Here is a 21,178-nt window from a genome sequence, read left to right as displayed (position 1 = left end):
AGGAACACAGAGAGAACATGTCTTCATGGTGTGGAGGAGACCAGAGGAACACAGAGAGAACATGTCTTCATGGTGTGGAGGAGACCAGAGGAACACAGAGAACATGTCTTCATGGTGTGGAGGAGACCAGAGGAACACAGAGAACATGTCTTCATGGTGTGGAGGAGACCAGAGGAACACAGAGAGAGAACATGTCTTCATGGTGTGGAGGAGACCAGAGGAACACAGAGAGAGAACATGTCTTCATGGTGTGGAGGAGACCAGAGGAACACAGAGAGAGAACATGTCTTCATGGTGTGGAGGAGACCAGAGGAACACAGAGAGAACATGTCTTCATGGTGTGGAGGAGACCAGAGGAACACAGAGAGAACATGTCTTCATGGTGTGGAGGAGACCAGAGGAACACAGAGAGAGAACATGTCTTCATGGTGTGGAGGAGACCAGAGGAACACACAGAGAGAACATGTCTTCATGGTGTGGAGGAGACCAGAGGAACACAGAGAACATGTCTTCATGGTGTGGAGGAGACCAGAGGAACACAGAGAGAACATGTCTTCATGGTGTGGAGGAGACCAGAGGAACACAGAGAACATGTCTTCATGGTGTGGAGGAGACCAGAGGAACACAGAGAGAACATGTCTTCATGGTGTGGAGGAGACCAGAGGAACACAGAGAGAGAACATGTCTTCATGGTGTGGAGGAGACCAGAGGAACACAGAGAGAGAACATGTCTTCATGGTGTGGAGGAGACCAGAGGAACACAGAGAGAGAACATGTCTTCATGGTGTGGAGGAGACCAGAGGAACACAGAGAGAGAACATGTCTTCATGGTGTGGAGGAGACCAGAGGAACACAGAGAGAGAACATGTCTTCATGGTGTGGAGGAGACCAGAGGAACACAGAGAACATGTCTTCATGGTGTGGAGGAGACCAGAGGAACACAGAGAGAGAACATGTCTTCATGGTGTGGAGGAGACCAGAGGAACACAGAGAGAACATGTCTTCATGGTGTGGAGGAGACCAGAGGAACACAGAGAGAACATGTCTTCATGGTGTGGAGGAGACCAGAGGAACACAGAGAGAGAACATGTCTTCATGGTGTGGAGGAGACCAGAGGAACACAGAGAGAACATGTCTTCATGGTGTGGAGGAGACCAGAGGAACACACAGAGAGAACATGTCTTCATGGTGTGGAGGAGACCAGAGGAACACAGAGAACATGTCTTCATGGTGTGGAGGAGACCAGAGGAACACAGAGAGAGAACATGTCTTCATGGTGTGGAGGAGACCAGAGGAACACAGAGAGAACATGTCTTCATGGTGTGGAGGAGACCAGAGGAACACAGAGAACATGTCTTCATGGTGTGGAGGAGACCAGAGGAACACAGAGAGAGAACATGTCTTCATGGTGTGGAGGAGACCAGAGGAACACAGAGAGAGAACATGTCTTCATGGTGTGGAGGAGACCAGAGGAACACAGAGAGAGAACATGTCTTCATGGTGTGGAGGAGACCAGAGGAACACAGAGAACATGTCTTCATGGTGTGGAGGAGACCAGAGGAACACAGAGAGAGAACATGTCTTCATGGTGTGGAGGAGACCAGAGGAACACAGAGAGAGAACATGTCTTCATGGTGAGGAGGAGACCAGAGGAACACACAGAGAGAACATGTCTTCATGGTGTGGAGGAGACCAGAGGAACACAGAGAGAGAACATGTCTTCATGGTGTGGAGGAGACCAGAGGAACACAGAGAACATGTCTTCATGGTGTGGAGGAGACCAGAGGAACACAGAGAGAGAACATGTCTTCATGGTGTGGAGGAGACCAGAGGAACACAGAGAGAGAACATGTCTTCATGGTGAGGAGGAGACCAGAGGAACACAGAGAGAACATGTCTTTATGGTGTGGAGGAGACCAGAGGAACACACAGAGAGAGAACATGTCTTCATGGTGTGGAGGAGACCAGAGGAACACAGAGAGAACATGTCTTCATGGTGTGGAGGAGACCAGAGGAACACAGAGAGAACATGTCTTCATGGTGTGGAGGAGACCAGAGGAACACAGAGAGAGAACATGTCTTCATGGTGTGGAGGAGACCAGAGGAACACAGAGAGAGAACATGTCTTCATGGTGAGGAGGAGACCAGAGGAACACAGAGAGAGAACATGTCTTCATGGTGTGGAGGAGACCAGAGGAACACAGAGAACATGTCTTCATGGTGTGGAGGAGACCAGAGGAACACAGAGAGAGAACATGTCTTCATGGTGTGGAGGAGACCAGAGGAACACAGAGAGAGAACATGTCTTCATGGTGTGGAGGAGACCAGAGGAACACAGAGAGAGAACATGTCTTCATGGTGTGGAGGAGACCAGAGGAACACAGAGAGAGAACATGTCTTCATGGTGTGGAGGAGACCAGAGGAACACAGAGAACATGTCTTCATGGTGTGGAGGAGACCAGAGGAACACAGAGAGAGAACATGTCTTCATGGTGTGGAGGAGACCAGAGGAACACAGAGAGAGAACATGTCTTCATGGTGTGGAGGAGACCAGAGGAACACAGAGAACATGTCTTCATGGTGTGGAGGAGACCAGAGGAACACAGAGAGAACATGTCTTCATGGTGTGGAGGAGACCAGAGGAACACAGAGAGAGAACATGTCTTCATGGTGTGGAGGAGACCAGAGGAACACAGAGAGAACATGTCTTCATGGTGTGGAGGAGACCAGAGGAACACAGAGAACATGTCTTCATGGTGTGGAGGAGACCAGAGGAACACAGAGAGAGAACATGTCTTCATGGTGTGGAGGAGACCAGAGGAACACAGAGAGAGAACATGTCTTCATGGTGTGGAGGAGACCAGAGGAACACAGAGAGAACATGTCTTCATGGTGTGGAGGAGACCACAGGAACACAGAGAGAACATGTCTTCATGGTGTGGAGGAGACCAGAGGAACACAGAGAGAGAACATGTCTTCATGGTGTGGAGGAGACCAGAGGAACACAGAGAGAGAACATGTCTTCATGGTGTGGAGGAGACCAGAGGAACACACAGAGAGAACATGTCTTCATGGTGTGGAGGAGACCAGAGGAACACAGAGAGAGAACATGTCTTCATGGTGTGGAGGAGACCAGAGGAACACAGAGAGAGAACATGTCTTCATGGTGTGGAGGAGACCAGAGGAACACAGAGAGAGAACATGTCTTCATGGTGTGGAGGAGACCAGAGGAACACAGAGAGAGAACATGTCTTCATGGTGTGGAGGAGACCAGAGGAACACAGAGAGAACATGTCTTCATGGTGTGGAGGAGACCAGAGGAACACAGAGAGAGAACATGTCTTCATGGTGTGGAGGAGACCAGAGGAACACAGAGAGAGAACATGTCTTCATGGTGTGGAGGAGACCAGAGGAACACAGAGAGAACATGTCTTCATGGTGTGGAGGAGACCAGAGGAACACAGAGAGAACATGTCTTCATGGTGTGGAGGAGACCAGAGGAACACAGAGAGAGAACATGTCTTCATGGTGTGGAGGAGACCAGAGGAACACAGAGAGAACATGTCTTCATGGTGTGGAGGAGACCAGAGGAACACAGAGAGAGAACATGTCTTCATGGTGTGGAGGAGACCAGAGGAACACAGAGAGAACATGCAGACTCCATAACAGAAAGGCCCAGGAGATACCCCACCTGGGGACCCGGTAGGGGTGGGGATCGCCAGAGATCTCGCGATACGATACTATCGCGATACTTGAGCTGCGATACAATAGTATCGCGATACTCGATATATCGCGAATATTGCGATATTATTATTATTTCTTTTTTATCAATTTTTTTTTACTGCAAAGTAAAACTGTCAACATGTTTTATCTAATAAAATTCCTAAAATTGCTGCACTTTGTTAAAAATTGCATTGATCTGTTGGTCTGTGTAGTAGCTAATACAGGATTTTGTTGCTTAAACGTATGTATAATGTATATTCATTGATTCACTCGTATACCAAAATGCATTTGAATTGAAAAATGTTGCTTTTCGAATCAAATATTGATATGCGATTAAAATGTGATTAATTTCGATTAATTAACTATAAAGTCTCAAATTTTTTATCGAGTCCCACCACTAGTTTCTATGTGTTTCAGGGTGAGTCAGTACTGACTGGGAGGCTGAGGTAATGTGTTTCTATGGGTTTCAGGGTGAGTCAGTACTGACTGAGAGGCTGAGGTAATGTGTTTCTATGTGTTTCAGGGTGAGTCAGTACTGACTGGGAGGCTGAGGTAATGTGTTTCTATGGGTGTGTTTCAGGGTGAGTCAGTACTGACTGTGAGGCTGTGGTAATGTGTTTCTATGGGTGTGTTTCAGGGTGAGTCAGTACTGACTGTGAGGCTGAGGTAATGTGTTTCTATGGGTGTGAGGGCGAGCCGGTACTCACTGGGAGGCTGTGGTTCCGTTGGCACAGGGCCCGTAGTGGTAGCGGTACACCAGGCGAGGGATGAAGTCCGAGGAAACTCCGATGACCAGGCCGTTGGCGATCACAGCCAGCACTCCGATGGCCTCCAGAACCTTGGTCCAAATACCTGGAGACCAAACACAAGGTTGGAACCAGGGATGGAGTGGAGGGTAAACTCAGTTTGTACGTCGACGTGGGAGGACCGAATCCCACCACATGATTGCCTCATCATCAACTAATGACACAACGCAGACTTGGCCAGGAGGATCGATGAAGATGATGTCGTTTCCAAAACACGTTAATGCCATAAGCTTCGGACGCTCTCAAACCTCCATTCTCCCGTTCCACATCCACATGCAAGAAAGCCACGGACCACGACGTAGTATTAACTATTTAATGTCCAATTCGGGTTTAACACTTTCACATTTCCTAATTATATAGAGCGAGATTAATAAAGTTATTGACCGACTGCCGGTGCCATCTGTGTTAGTTTCCTTCTAAACAATTCCGCCAGCAAACATGACATCGCGGTTATCATGTCAAAACAAACATGACATCACGGTTATCATGTCAAAACAAACATTACATCACGGTTATCATGTCAAAACAAACATGACATCACGGTTATCATGTCAAAACAAACATTACATCACGGTTATCATGTCAAAACAAACATGACATCACGGTTATCATGTCAAAACAAACATGACATCACGGTTATCATGTCAAAACAAACATGACATCACGGTTATCATGTCAAAACAAACATGACATCACGGTTATCATGTCAAAACAAACATGACATCACGGTTATCATGTCAAAACAAACATGACATCACGGTTATCATGTCAAAACAAACATGACATCACGGTTATCATGTCAAAACAAACATGACATCACGGTTATCATGTCAAAACAAACATGACATCACGGTTATCATGTCAAAACAAACATGACATCACGGTTATCATGTCAAAACAAACATGACATCACGGTTATCATGTCAAAACAAACATGACATCACGGTTATCATGTCAAAACAAACATGACATCACGGTTATCATGTCAAAACAAACATGACATCACGGTTATCATGTCAAAACAAAAGTCCCTCGGCCTATCAGCCTAAATATCACGTAAAAAATTTAAACTCTGTAACAAAGAAATCATTCTTATCAATAAACATGAATTGTCTTAACATTTTAACTTCTGTACTGTAAATAATATTTAAACACCATGAAATAAATGTCCAAAATACTTTCTATGAACAAAAAATAGTAAAATACTCTTATTTACCAGACTAGGCATTGAGGCACCTACAGCTGATATCGATCAACGAGGAAGCTGTCGACACCGTTTTCTAACAGTGCTGGGTACGAACTAGGGCTGAACGATTAATCGATTTGAAATCGAAATTTGAAATGATGCAATTAGCAAAAAAAATCACAAACATTTAATTTTTTTATTTAATTTTTTACCCAGGAAGTCCCATTGAGATACAAGATCTCCTTTGCAAGTTGTTATTGTTGTAGGAATGGTTTGGGAGAGGGAGGTAAGGGGTTTTAGATTGTGTGTTGTGAAGTTTAGACTTCAGAGAGGGAGAGTAAAGTACAGATAAAAGGTACCGTTGGGTACCGGTATCGATTCCCAGGTAAAAAGAAACATTTTCAGGCTCGGTGTCCCGAACAGACCCACCGCGTAGGCCAGATGCAAGCCGCATTTTACAATAAACCTCTGTGGGGCTGCTTAAAAAAATATATTATAATCACACATTTAATCGCAATCGCAATATCCGTCAGAAAAATCGCAATTAGATCATTTCCCAAAATCGTGCAGCCCTAATGTACGAACACATAACACTCACCGATGTCGATGGTTTTCTTAGGGACCAGTCGTCGTTCCAGGCTGACCATCTTGATGGCGTCCAGGCGGATCTCGAAGATGTTGTTGATGAGAGCCAGGAGGGGAGCCAGGGGGAACGCCGCCACGAAGATGGTGGCGAAGCTGAACTGGACCACTGGAGAGGAGAGATGGGAAGGAGGAGAGGGAGAGAGGAGGGATGGAGAGAGGAGGGATGGAGAGAGGAGGGAGAGGGAGAGGAGAGGGAGAGAGGAGGGAGATGAAGAGGAGAGGGAAAGAGGAGGGTGATGAAGAGGAGAGGGAGAGGAGGGTGATGAAGAGAAGAGAGAGAGAGGAGGGTGATGAAGAGGAGAGGGTGAGAGGAGGGTGATGAAGAGGAGAGGGAGAGAGGAGGGTGATGAAGAGGACCCCCTTTCTTTCTTTTTTTATCCACTTTTTCTCCTTATTTTCTCCCATCCCCATTTTGCCTCGCCAATTCTCCCTTCAATTCTCCCCTCCCCTGTCTCCCACTGGTCGGCTGCAGTGAGGAGACACGAGGAGGCAGCCTGTCGCATCTTTTCACCTGAACAGTGGCGAGGAGTAACGCGTGGGAGGCTCACGCTGCCCCCGATACTTCCTGTTTCCGCTGTACAGGCATCACCCAACCGACCTGTAGGAGTCGCTGTCCACAACGTCCGATCCCCACCCACCGGCTTTCCCACCCTCCAACACTGCCAATTGTGTTAGTATGAGCGACCAGCCAAGCCGGAAGCAACGCCGAGAGCTGGGCTCGAACCCAGCATCTCCTGCGTTAGTGGCGAGCGCCTTGCCCACTGCGCCACTCGGCCGCCTCATCACCCCCTTTCTTGATCTTCCAATCACAACTGTTGTTTCCCTTGGATACATTTGTAATTGGAGGATCAAGAAAAGAGGGCGGGGCTTGGTTAAACACATTACCAAGAGAAAGAGAGAGAGAGAGAGAGAGAGAGAGAGAGAGAGAGAGACGGATAGAGAGAGAGAGAGACGGATAGAGAGAGAGAGAGAAAGAGACGGATAGAGAGAACAAAAGGTGACCTACCCATCTCCAAGAACTCATTGAACAGGCTGAAGGCGTTGATGTCAGCCAGGTGGTAGTTACGCAGCCAATCCCGTAGCTTGCAGATGTCACATGGTTCGACGGAGCCAGTCTGGTCGCGGCAGTTCTTCCTGTAGCAGTGACCACACTTCCTGCGTAGCTTCTTAGCAGTCTTCCTGCGGAAGCAGCTCTTCAACCAGCTAGAACGAGGAATATAAAAGTCACTTTAAGGAAACAACAGATGTGGTTCTTGTGCATAGTTTAGATATAGTAAAATGTTATATTGTATAGTAGTGTACAGAAGGAACCAGTGCCTTCTCAGGAATTTAGCGTGTCTATTTTTATCATGCACATCTTATGTCTTCTTATTACCTGTTTTTTTATGTCTATTTTATTATTGTATTATTGCACAATCGCAATATACAGCACTCGGGTATCGGTTATATTATATATATTGATACTAGATAAACTAGAATAAATACTAAAATAAATAAATACTGATCCTCATGACGGACATACAAACTGATTCAATAGAAATCCAGTAAAAACTAATCATTCAATAAAAACAGCGAATTGATTCAATAGAAAACTAATCCATTTCAATAAAAGTCTAATTCAGTAAAAATTGTTTTAATTCAATAAGACTAATATGATTCACTGATTAAAAGAGATAGGTGCCATAAAGTGCTACAGTGCAGTGTGCAATAAAAGAGATAACGGAACGTAGACCAATCGCAGCCACTCTTATTGTCTGGGACCAAATACGGCCACGCCCCATTCCCAGTAAAAAGTGGGAATCTCTAGAATGTCTTTTGGGCGACGGTGTTTACGGAAGTGCGAGGGTAGCCGCTCAGGGTGACGATACACAAGACGTTCTGTTGTCAGTAGATGGCAGCATTGGTTTAAAATTAAAAGGTGAAAATGTTGAAAACTACAACAATACATTTCCCAAGACCTTTAGCACAGGTCACAGGTCACAGGTCACAGGGACACGTCTATTCTTTGACGCGATCTGAACAGTGGTAAACTATTACTGCGGCCTCAGTACAGTGACTGCGAATGGTAAACTAATTATCTTAACAAAAGTGCACTATTAGCATAATGTTTGTTGTCTAAAGGGAAACATAATGGTACAATTTAAATTTGAATGTTATCCGCATATAAAATGACAAATAAAACATCGTTAATTTGTAAGAAACCTCAATGAAAACGGCGCAGGGTAAGTAATATTCGCTATTGTTATGAAAATGTGATCGAATCCTATAAAAATGTGGACGAATTTGGTCACCGTGACGTTAGGTGCCATAAAGTGCTACGGTGCAATAAAAGAGCTAGGTGCCATAAAGTGCTACGGTGCAATAAAAGAGCTAGGTGCCATAAGGTGCTACGGTGCCATAAAAGAGCTAGGTGCCATAAAGTGCTACAGTGCAATAAAAGAGCTAGGTGCCATAAGGTGCTACGGTGCCATAAAAGAGCTAGGTGCCATAAGGTGCTACGGTGCAATAAAAGAGCTAGGTGCCATAAAGTGCTACGGTGCAATAAAAGAGCTAGGTGCCATAAAGTGCTACGGTGCAATAAAAGAGCTAGGTGCCATAAGGTGCTACGGTGCCATAAAAGAGCTAGGTGCCATAAGGTGCTACGGTGCAATAAAATAGCTAGGTGCCATAAGGTGCTACGGTGCCATAAAAGAGCTAGGTGCCATAAGGTGCTACGGTGCAATAAAAGAGCTAGGTGCCATAAAGTGCTACGGTGCAATAAAAGAGCTAGGTGCCATAAAGTGCTACGGTGCAATAAAAGAGCTAGGTGCCATAAAGTGCTACGGTGCAATAAAAGAGCTGGTGCCATAAAGTGCTACGGTGCCATAAAAGAGCTAGGTGCCATAAAGTGCTACAGTGCAATAAAAGAGCTAGGTGCCATAAAGTGCTACGGTGCCATAAAAGAGCTAGGTGCCATAAAGTGCTACGGTGCCATAAAAGAGCTGGTGCCATAAAGTGCTACGGTGCAATAAAAGAGCTAGGTGCCATAAAGTGCAGCATCAGAGGCAGTGATGAACTGTTCAGTCGTCTCACAGCATCCGGGAAGAAGCTCTTCTTCCGCCTGGTGGTTCTTGCCCGGATGCTGCGCAGCCTCCTGCCTGAAGGGGGGGGTAAACAGTCCGTGGGCAGGGTGGGTGGGTCACGCATGATGGGGTCTCAGCATGACGACTACGTTGCAATGTGTAATGAATAAAGTCCAGTTTAATGTTTTTTTTTTGCATATATATATATTTGTTTTGTAAGGATTTAAATTAGATTAATTATTAATTACTACTCATTTGAGTAGTGGAAAAGGGGTAGGATTAAATAAGTGTATACTTCTTCCTACTCCTTTTCGAACATGTAAATTGAGCTATGTTTTGCTTTTGTTTAATTATATATTTTTTCCATTTAATTTCTTTTTCAATTATTTGTTTTGATTTTATATTGTTTGTATTTTATTACATGTTCGAAATACATTTATTTAATTTGATTTTTTTTATATCAATACCTAAAGAAAACTCCTGGGGTCACAAGCTTAATATTTATTCTCACCACATACTGTATATATGTCTATCCAGACCCAGGTACTTTCCTGCACATAGTCCTCTGTAGATACTATATCTATATCTGTACATATCCTACTCTTACTAGTTACGCTGCTGGCCAGTATGACTACTACCATACTGTCTAATCTAATCGGTCATTTTGTTTATCTATTCAGTTTGTGCATACCAGCTCTATATGTTGTTGTAAATGCACTTTCTGAGAAAACGGATGACTGACAAGCTTTTAAAAAGCTAAAGTAAATAAAAACACAAGGTACAAGTGTCCTCCTCCAATATTGGGTCTACGAAAACAGAGTTGTTTGCGTTCTTTGCTCGAAAATGTCGGGACGTTTGTATTACCACGCTGTGAGATGGAGGTGCACTTGATTTATACCACAGGGCGGCTGAATTGCGCCTAGGTGATGCAGCGAGGCAACATTTATTGATGAGCGAATTCAGTCTGGGGGCCGGAAGAAGTTCCCTCCTCATCGACTCACCCTAACCCTAACCCCTGACCCTAACCCTAACCCAATGTGTGACAATCTATGACTGTATAGTACACATGAGTATTGTATACATTTTAGGGCTGTCAAAGTTAATGCTTTAACTTGAGATTAATTTAAATTATTTAAAGCGTTAAAATTAATCTAGATTAATCTGTGGAGTGAACAATTTTCAGCAGTATATTTGCTTGTTATTTTTTTGCATTGACGGAACACATTTTTGTTGTTAATATGATTTATATTACTGGTAGTTCATACAAGACATTATCGTCCTCTAAGCCATTCTGCACTTTAACATGGGCCTGTTTTTTTTTTATTTCTGTTAGCACCGCGGATATAAGAAAGAGGTCTAGCTGAGTCAATGTTGATGGTTTTGTTGAACATTTGTATTTCACAGGAGATACTGTAGTCAAAGAAAGCTATTAAAATAGTCTTTGAATCTAAATATACTTTCTTTGTGTTGATTTTACATTAATTCCATGATTTTACTCAAGTAAATATCTGTTACAAGCTTCGGTCTTAAGTAGAAAAATGCGATTTTTTAATCTAGATTAATTACAGAAATTTGTGAGATGAATTAGTAAATTTTTTATTTATTGACAGCACTAATACATTTACATTTAGTCATTATTTATCTTCTTATCTAGATATGACACACCGTCGACTAAAGTCACACTTCTTTAATCAATATCTGAAATAAAATAAGAAAATAAATATAAAAATAACCTTCTTAATGTCTTCTTCTATCATGCACTCTTCCACCAATTCATCTTCCTTGTCTATATTACTACCTACAATACTAATATGTCTTTACTACTATGCACTCAACACTGCAGCACCCACTTTTCAACTTGGCAAACATTGTTACTCCGCTGAAAGAGTTGTACCCTTCCTGCTGACCTGTCGTACAGAACTTGTAAGTCGCTTTGGATAAAAGCGTTCAGCTAAATGACTAAATGTAAATGTAAACCAGGGTTAACCAGCAAGCGTTGAACCCTAGAGGTGTTAGGCAGTACCAAATACAACACAACTAACCTTATCTTATCTTAACACTCTAAACTCAACCTTATTGTAGAAGCCAAAACAGACTTGGTGGATTTGTATTGTTTAAATTAGAATTTGTATTATGGTAATGGTGTATTTATGTTTTGAATGCTGTATTTGTGTTTGAGCACTAGGGGGCGCTCCACCTCTGTTATAAAAGGCTCCGCTGATCAGAGCGAAGTCATGCACCTGCATGGAGTCACATGTTCTTACCTGTTTTATGTAACCCGTTTCACTGAACTGAGCAACTGACAACTGCTCAGTTCATTCATCATTTCATCTGGACAATAAACCCTGCAAACTACATCAGAAGCAGCCTGGACATTCAACCTTTTATCAACCGCCGCAGCCTTTGTTACAGCCTAGAGAAATAACTAAGCGGTGCATCGTGGCGCTTGTCAATATATTTGGGAAGTGACAAGCAGCCACTACACTTATCTTATCCCAACACTCTAAACTCAACCTTATCTTATCCCAACACTCTAAACTCAACCTTTGACCTCCTCCTGCAGTCATATTCCCTTCTGATTGAAGGTGGCGCCAGAGAGCAGAGAGAGTGTGTGCATCATGGTACTCACGGCACGGTGAACTCAAAGATGTTGTTAAGAGTCTGCTTGAGTATCATGACTATAGACATCTGGATGAAGAGATCTGTCAGACAGCCACTAGGGTGACACTAGAGAGGAGAGGAGAAGAGAAGACAGGAGGAGAGGAGAAGACAGGAGAGGAGAGGAGGGGAGGAGAGGAGAGGAGGGGAGAAGACAGGAGAGGGGAGGAGAGGAGGGGAGGGGACAGGAGAGGAGAGGAGGGGAGGAGAGGAGAGGAGGGGAGAAGACAGGAGGAGAGGGGAGGAGAGGAGAAGACAGGAGGAGAGGAGGAGAGGAGAGGAGAAAAGAGGAGGGGAGAGGAGAGGAAGAGATTAGTGAAGGGGCGACAGTGGATCAGGAGGTAGAGCAGTTGTCTGGTAATCCGGAGGTTTCCGGTTCGATTGCCACTCCTCCCGGGCAGCATGTCGAAGTGTCCTTGAGCAAGACACTTAACCCCTAATTGCTCCCGATGAGCAGGTTGGCACCTTGCATGGTCGCCTCCGCCGTCGGTGTGTGAATGTAAAAATGGGTAAAAATGTGAGGAACTAAAATTGTAAAGCGCTTTGGATAAAATCGCTATATAAAGGCAGCCATTTACCATTTATCTGAAGGAGAGAAGAATTGTCGGGTAACTAATGGTTTCAATATTTGAGAAGTCAATCTCCTCACCTCCTCTAGCCTCCATCTCCCTGCTACACGCACGTAGTTGCCTGGATGTCCATTTATCCTGAGGGAAGAGAACAAATCAAATCAAATAAACAAATGACCCTATAGCCCTCGTCGCACAATAGGTCACAAACACACAGGGGTGTAAAGTACTTGAGTAATTGTACTTCGTTACAATACTTAAGTACTGTTTTTGGGGATTTGTACTTTACCCGAGTATTATTAGGTTTGTATACTTGTACTTTTACTCAATTACATTTCAGAGAAAAAAAGATACTTTTTACTCCTTACATTTACAATGCAGACCTACAAAGTACAAATCTCGTAGGTCCAACGATTTTAATTAGTATATTTGTTTATCTGGCCGAACTAACGTTAACGTTATTAATCCTGCAGCCGCACTTTATTTAAAAACAGCCAATCAAATCCCCATCAATGGAAAATGAACCCGCCCAGACCCATGCTGATTGGTCCTTGTGCAAGACTAGAAAGCGGGGATCTTTCATTAACACTTAGAGTGGCACGGACGCTTTATGTCATTAGTTCATGCCGCCAGTTGAATGCCAGCAACGCTATATAGCATTTGTTTGTCGTATTTTTTATTTATTAGCGATTTGAATTCATATTTCATCAATCGAGCCTCACGCTAGTGCTCCAAACTCTCTGAGCTCCATTGGGAAAATACCGCCCCCCCAGTGACCTGTGCTAAAGGTCTTGGGAAATGTATTCATGTAGTTTTCAACATTTTCACCTTTTAATTTTAAACCAAAGCTGCCATCTACTGACAACAGAAAGTGTTGTGTATCGTTAACTTGAGAGGCACTTCCGTAAACACCGTCGCCCAAAACCCATTCTAGAGATTCCCACTTTTTACTGGGAATGGGGCGTGGCCGTATTTGGTCAGAGACAATAAGAGTGACTGAGATTGGTCTACGTTCCGTTATTGTGCAACACACACACACACACACACACACTATACGTACCTTCCCAGGAAGAAGGCCACATAGAAGAGTGAGGAGAAGACCGTGAAGAACTGGAAGGTGAACATCTTGACAGTGAAGCTCCTCTCAGTGGCAGCAAAGGAACGGGTCTTCTCTATAGTAGTAGTAGTAGAGTAGTAGTTTATTATAGTCATATTCCACAATTATTACAGTTGATAGTACGGCTGTCTTAAATACTTCGAAGCTTCGTTCGATGGGCATGGGATTCGAATATGAAAATAAAATTCGATTATGTAAAAACCAAAAAATAACATGATTTTTATAAGTTTTTTTGCAAAATCAACTCTGCCTCTCTTTGTTAATTACAACAAGCAATGCTGTTTGTTATTTAAGATGAGGTCGGACTCGGCACTGACAGATTTGTGTTCATTGTGCTGCTTTTATAAAGCCTCAAATGACTGCTTACAATATTTCATGGAAGCAAAGTGTTTAGTTTGTCTAAGATTTAAAAAGGTTTAAACTTTACAGCACTGACAAAGTTGAACAAAGTGCTGTACAAGTCCCACAACATAAAAAAATTATAATAAAAACAAAATTTTATAATTTTCTTATTTAATTTTTATTTTTATTTCGAATTAAAATCGAATCTCGGCCCCGAAGCTTCGAATTCCAAAAAAGAAATCGAAGGTCAGCCCTAGTTGATAGTAATAATGGCACACATACATTTCACACAAACATGCGCATTTGTTGATACATGCAGGACTAAGTCTTGAGACACACACACACACACATAAATATAAACACATGCATGTACACATAGAAATAAACGCATGCATGTACACTACACATACACTCAGGCACATAGAAATAAACACATGCATGTACAAACAGACCCAGGCACATAGAAATAAACACAGCCATGTACACATAGACCCAGGCACATAGAAATAAACACATGAGGGGAGCTCCAGTAGCTCACCACGTACCGCGAGTGCTATTTCAGCGCCGTGGACAACCGCGCTCGCGCGGATCTGGGGCTGAGCGCGTTCGAATGCATCACATTGTTTGTAGAGCTAAATCTATATTTTATATTATAGCTATGTATCCAATATCATTGTCAATTGACAGTAAGAAACTTCCGTTCAAGATAATTTTTTTTTCATCAATACGTTCCCGTTTTATACCGTGGTGAATATGAGTGTTATATCAGAATGATCTGAGATAATTCCGGCAAGGCTATTTATAAGGCGCTAAGCTAATAACGTTAAATCCATTGGCGTTTCGTCCCTACACACGACAGTTAAACATCCAAATGCATATGATCGGTATTATGTTCTATCATGAATGCATGAAGGGGGGGGGGGGGGGGGGGCGGGGGAAGTCGTTTCTGATTAATTGATTGCCAATAACGGCATTCGTTATTACCACAACATAGGCTGATCTGGGGGATGGCTATGAAATCCTTGCACGATCAAGCTGAAATTGACGTCAAATTGCTCTTACCTTTGGCCGGTTGGATTCCAAAAATAATTTTCCAATTATTTGATCGCCATCTGGTAGATCATATGTCCATTGGCCCATGCCATAATCCTTTACTGCATAATGAATTCGGCATCCCAAAGAGTATTCCATGCGATCGAGTGAAGCCCTCGCTTCAGACTAACAAAAAAGTCTGCCCGGAAAGATTTCAGTGTGACATCTGGTCTGCAACAGGGGTTACTGCATTCTCGAGACAGCGCCACTACCAGGATCTGGCCGGTACTGCACCTTCGGACTCCCAATATGCCTTTTCCAGCCAAAATACAGCTCTGTGACAGTGAATAGGATATTAATATAGAAAAATATGAAAAACAAACCAAAAACGTAATATTACGTGGCTGGCACCCAACGAATGTCGGGCAAACACGTATTATTACGTGGATGGCCCTGAATGAGTTAATTGGCTGATATCAATCCCTGTCTCCTGAGCCGTTCAGCCATTGTGTAGTGTGTTGTGTGCCTGGTGCCAGTGTATGGTAGCCATTGAGCCTGCGTAGCCCAAGGTTGGGTGCTACCAGTGGTGCTGAAGGAGGCAATTTTTCCACCCTACATTCATTGTAAAGCGCTTTGAGTGTCTAGAAAAGCGCTATATAAATGCAAGTAATTATTCATTCTTATTATTATACACCCATGCACATAGAAATAACCATGTTTGTACCAGGGTTCCCAGACATTGCAAAATGTAATTCAAGGACTTTCACGTACTTTTCCAAGCACTATTTGAATTTTTAAAAGAGCATTTAAAAGGATACAATTCACTTTTAAATGCAGTTTTTTTTTTTTTTTTTTTTATCCAATATGTATGATTTAAAACCAAGTTACACTTTAGATAAAAAAATGATATATATATTTCTTGATTCAGACTTTTTTTTTCATGGATGAACAAAACTTTCAATGTGAATGGTTGATTTTAATTTCAATGACTTTTTAAGCACCTTGTAAAAAAAATTGCTGTTTAAGGAATTCCAGGCCTTGACTTTTTTTTGGTAAAAAAGCAAGCACTTTAGGCACTTCAAGGACCGTGTGCGAACCCTGTAGATATAAGAATTCCTCACCTATCTCACACAGCTTGAAGGCCACCAGTCTGTTCACCTGGAGAGACAATGAGACAAAAAGGTCACGATGTTGACAATGTTGATATTATCAGAAGAACTCACTGAACCGACTGAAGGCCTTGATGACACGCCAGGTCAGTTAAGCAGCCAATCACGTAGCTTGCAGATGTAACATGTGTGTGTGCAGAGGGCTTGTTGGTTGGCTGTCCCCCGGTCTAGATTAAAAACAAAAAGTTGGCCGAGCCTTCGAAACCGTGGCCCCCAGGCTATGGAATGCTCTTCCCCATGGACCTAAGATCTGTGGTCTCTCTGGAAACACTTTTAACCCTTTCACTGCCACACTACAGAAGGTTAACCGTCGGTAGTGTGATAGTAAAGGGTTAACCTGCTGTAGTGTGGCAGTGAAAGGGTTGACCTGCTGTTGTGTGGCAGTGAAAAGGTTAACCTTCTGTATTGTGGCAGTGAAAGGGTTAACCTTCTGTGTATTAAACTGTAGACATTCATCTTAGACTTTACTAAACTAGCACTAGGTTTAAGTTGACACACGCTCCACTTGATTTCAAGTCTAGATTATATAGTTTCACTACCTCCGATTAAAACTTTAACTTTAAATTAAAATGGTATTGCAATCCAGCCTTAGATGTGTAGTCATGACCTGAATGGTGCTACTACTAGGTTTACCCTGGTCATGACCTGAATGGTGCTACTACTAGGTTTACCCTGGTCATGATCTGAATGGTGCTACTACTAGGTTTACCCTGGTCATGATCTGAATGGTACTACTACTAGGTTTACCCTGGTCATGATCTGAATGGTACTACTACTAGGTTTACCCTGGTCATGATCTGAATGGTACTACTACTAGGTTTACCCTGGTCATGATCTGAATGGTACTACTACTAGGTGTACCCTGGTCATGACCTGAGGCGCTACTACTAGGTTTACCCTGGTCATGACCTGAATGGTGAAGTAGCAGGTTTACCCTGGCCATGATCTGAATGGTGAGGTTTACCCTGGTCATGACCTGAATGGTGAGGTACTAGGTTTACCCTGGTCATGATCTGAATGGTGCTTCTAGGTTTACCCTGGTCATGATCTGAATGGTGCTTCTAGGTTTACCCTGGTTATGACCAGAATGGTGAGGTTTACCCTGGTCATGATCTGAATGGTGAGGTTTACCCTGGTCATGACCTGAATGGTACTACTACTAGGTTTACCCTGGTCATGATCTGAATGGTGAGGTTTACCCTGGTCATGACCTGAATGATGCTTCTAGGTTTACCCTGGTCATGACCTGAATGATGCTTCTAGGTTTACCCTGGTCATGACCTGAATGGTGCTACTACTAGGTTTACCCTGGTCATGACCTGAATGGTGAGGTTTACCCTGGTCATGACCTGAATGGTGAGGTTTACCCTGGTCATGACCTGAATGGTGAGGTTTACCCTGGTCATGACCTGAATGGTGAGGTTTACCCTGGTCATGATCTGAATGGTGAGGTTTACCCTGGTCATGACCTGGATGCGTGTATGCTTTTACCAACCCAGTTGTGTTACCGGGTTCCCGCTTTGCGCTCCGATTGGCCACTGACCTACACGCGTACGCCCCCCCTCGCTATCGCCTTTGGGGCGTGAGATATGAAGACAGATTTAACTGGGTATAGGAAGGCAGTAATAATAAACGCACTCGAAACAGCTATTACCAGACAATTACAACAGCAGTGGTGCCTGCTTCAAATGTCACGTATTATAGGCTATAAGCCCGTGTAGATCTATTCGGAATAATAAACATCGCCACCCTCTAGCAAAACATGACACAATGTGATCCCATCTCCGATAGAGCGGCTGGTCGCAGAGACGAGAGTTGAACAAACACATCGGGAGGAGAATGAATGAATGAATGAACCTGATGTAAACAAGACAAAAGTCTTTCTCTGGTCTGCATCCCCTTAACAATTGTGTGTATTGAGCTGTACTGTATTGTACGATAGAGCGGCTGGTCGCAGAGACGCGAGTTGAACGAACACATCGGGAGGAGAATGAATGAATGAATGAAAACTTTATTTAACAGATTGCAGAATGGGTACAATACAGTACGGCTCAATACACACAATTGTTAAGGGGAGGCAGACCAGAGAAAGACTTTTGTCTTGTTTACATCAGGTTCATTCATTCATTCATTCTCCTCCCCATGTGTTCGTTCAACTCGCGTCTCTGCTCCGACCGGCCGCCTTTCTGTTAGCTCCGTCGAGACTGTGCTTACTTTTGTTAATTTTTATAGTTTTAAGAGTTTTATTTGCACCAACTGTTGGTGCATTATATGTGTATGACCGTCAGTCACTCATTGACATTGGATTAAGAAAAACTTACCGACTGGATTGCTCTCTGGATCGGATTGCTGAACAACAGTGGCCAGCGGAGATCCTTTGTTGCGGCCGAGGCAAGGAAAAGGCGCGACGGCGAGGAAGAAGAGCTGGGGTCCGAAACAGATTGAGATCCAAGCGACACAGAACCACATTGCCCAGCATATTGTTGGCCAATGTGCAATCGATAGGAAACAAACTGGACGACATCAGAGCACGGATCCAATTCCAGAGGGACATTCGGGACTGCAACGTCCTGTGTTTCACCGAGACTTGGCTGACTCCGGATGTCCCAAACCATGCAATAGAACCGGCAGATCACTTCTTCGTCCTCCGTAAGGACCGAACGGCAGAAGAATCACTAAAGACGAGAGGAGGCGGCATAGCTTTCATGGTAAACAAGGAGTGGTGCGATATAGGCAACGCAAAGGAATTGTCTAACCACTGCTCCCCAGACCTGGAGTTTATGACCATCAAATGCCGACCCTTCTTTCTCCCGAGGGAGTTAACGTCCATCATCATGATCGGAGTGTACATCCCACCACAAGCAAGCACTGGGGCCGCACTCTCGAAGCTACACGACGAGGTAAACAAACAACAGACAGCTAACGTAGACGCTGCTATTTTGGTTCTGGGTGATTTCAACAGCGCGCGTCTTAAAAAGGTGTTGCCGAATTTCTATCAGCATGTGACCTGTCCCACCAGAGGCGAGAACATATTAGACCATGTATACTCGCAATTTAAGAATGGGTACAAGTCACAGGCTCTTAGTCCATTCGGTAAGTCCGATCACGCCGCCATCTTTCTTTTGCCAAAGTATAAACGCGCATGCCGGTAGTATCGTGAGAGGTTACGCGTTGGACTGTGACGTCAGAGGAGACACTACAGGCTGCGCTGGAATGCACAGACTGGAATGTGTTTCGTGATAACACAGACAACCTCAACGAATACACTGAAACGGTGCTTGACTTTGTCTGTACTCTGGTAGAAGAAACAATCCCCTCTACCACAATTAGAATTTACCCAAATCAAAAGCCTTGGGTAGATAAATCCGTCCGTGAGGCTCTGAAAGTGCGCACTTCAGCCTATAACGTCGGGCTTGTGACAGGCAACATGGATGAACACAAGACGGCAAGATACAACGTCAGGAGAGCAGTAATAGAGGCAAAACGGCGTTATAGGGATAAAGTTGAACTTCAGTTTGAACAGGCTGACTTAGAGGCATGTGGCAGGGCCTCAGAACGATGACAGATTACAAAGGCAACTCCCTCAAGCTGAACAGTGACATCTCCTTAGCAAATTATCTCAATACCTTCTATGCGAGGTTTGAGGCGGTGAATAACAACACCAGCTCACAAGCCACGGCAATGGGGGGGGGGGGGGGGGGGGGGGGCGCTGCTGATGGAGATTCAGTGTTCAGAATAACAGAACATGAGGTGAGGAGGACCTTTAAGAAAGTGAATATCAGGAAGGCAGCAGGACCGGACGGTATCCCCGGCCACGTCCTAAAAGTCTGTGCCGACCAACTGGCCCCGGTATTCACCGACATATTTAACCTGTCCTTAGAACAGGCTGTCATCCCCACCTGTTTGAAGTCCACCATCATCCCTGTACCCAAAAAATCTATGCCCACTTGCCTCAACGACTACCGCCCTGTAGCCCTCACCTCCATAGCCATGAAGTGCTTTGAGAAGCTAGTGAAGGGCTACATCTGTTCCTCCCTCCCCATCAACCTGGACCCCCTGCAATTTGCATACCGCCCCAACAGGTCCACGGAGGACGCCATAGCTCATGTGCTGCACACAGCAGCATCACACCTGGACAAGAGGCAGGGGAACTATGTGAGAATGCTATTCATCGACTACAGCTCAGCATTCAATACCATAGTCCCCTCCAAACTCATAGCCAAGCTCAGGGACCTGGGCTTGAACTATGACCTCTGCCAGTGGGTCTTGGACTTCCTGACGGGCAGACCCAAGGTGGTGAGAGCAGGCAACTGCACCTCCTCATCCATCACCCTCAACATAGGTGCCCCACAGGGCTGTGTTCTGAGTCCCCTCCTCTACTCCCTGTACACACATGACTGTGTGGCTCAGCGGAGCAACAACACAATCATCAAATTTGCTGACGACACAGTAGTGGTGGGCCTGATGTCTGCAAACGACGAGAGGGCCTACCTGGAAGAGGTCAAGGTCCTGGCGGGATGGTGCCAGGAGAACAGACTCTCCCTGAACGTCAGCAAAACAAAGGAGATGATTGTGGACTTTAGGAGGTCAGGGGTCAAGGACTACAGCCCCCTCAGCATCGACGGGGCACCGGTTGAGAGAGTGAACAGTTTTAAGTACCTCGGAGCCCACATATCCGAGGACTTGACATGGACCACACACATTGACAGTGTTGTGAAGAAGGCACGACAACGCCTCTACTTCCTCAGGCGCCTAAGGAAGTTCCAAGTCAGTCAGAAGATCCTTAAGAACTTCTACTCATGTACAATAGAGAGCTTCCTGACTGGCAACATCACCTCCTGGTTTGGGAATAGCACTGCACAAGACCGA

At 44.3% G+C, this 21,178-nt stretch overlaps 1 protein-coding gene across 3 annotated transcripts in view; it reads right to left on the bottom strand.

Annotated features, from left to right (window-relative positions):
* The window catches only part of ano9b (anoctamin 9b), a 69,482-nt gene that overhangs the window by 10,996 nt on the left and 37,308 nt on the right, over positions 1-21,178 (bottom strand). For all 3 annotated transcript variants that reach the window (XR_014620840.1, XM_084337691.1, XM_084337692.1), the window contains 7 exons: positions 16,262-16,298; positions 13,710-13,821; positions 12,730-12,787; positions 12,052-12,149; positions 7,367-7,563; positions 6,314-6,466; positions 4,431-4,575 (listed from right to left, as the gene is read on the bottom strand). Coding sequence is in view for 2 of the 3 variants with exons in the window: in XM_084337691.1 (XP_084193817.1) it covers positions 4,431-4,575; positions 6,314-6,466; positions 7,367-7,563; positions 12,052-12,149; positions 12,730-12,787; positions 13,710-13,821; positions 16,262-16,298 (800 nt within the window). In the remaining variant the exon portion in view is untranslated. The remainder of the gene's footprint in view (positions 1-4,430; positions 4,576-6,313; positions 6,467-7,366; positions 7,564-12,051; positions 12,150-12,729; positions 12,788-13,709; positions 13,822-16,261; positions 16,299-21,178) is intronic.

Source organism: Notolepis coatsorum (genome assembly GCF_963971535.1).
Source record: "Notolepis coatsorum genome assembly, chromosome: 20".
In the NCBI taxonomy this organism is placed as follows: Eukaryota; Metazoa; Chordata; class Actinopteri; order Aulopiformes; family Paralepididae; genus Notolepis; species Notolepis coatsorum.
The sequence above is the reverse complement of the archived record's forward strand: the minus strand, read 5'-3'. Positions and strand labels throughout refer to the sequence as shown.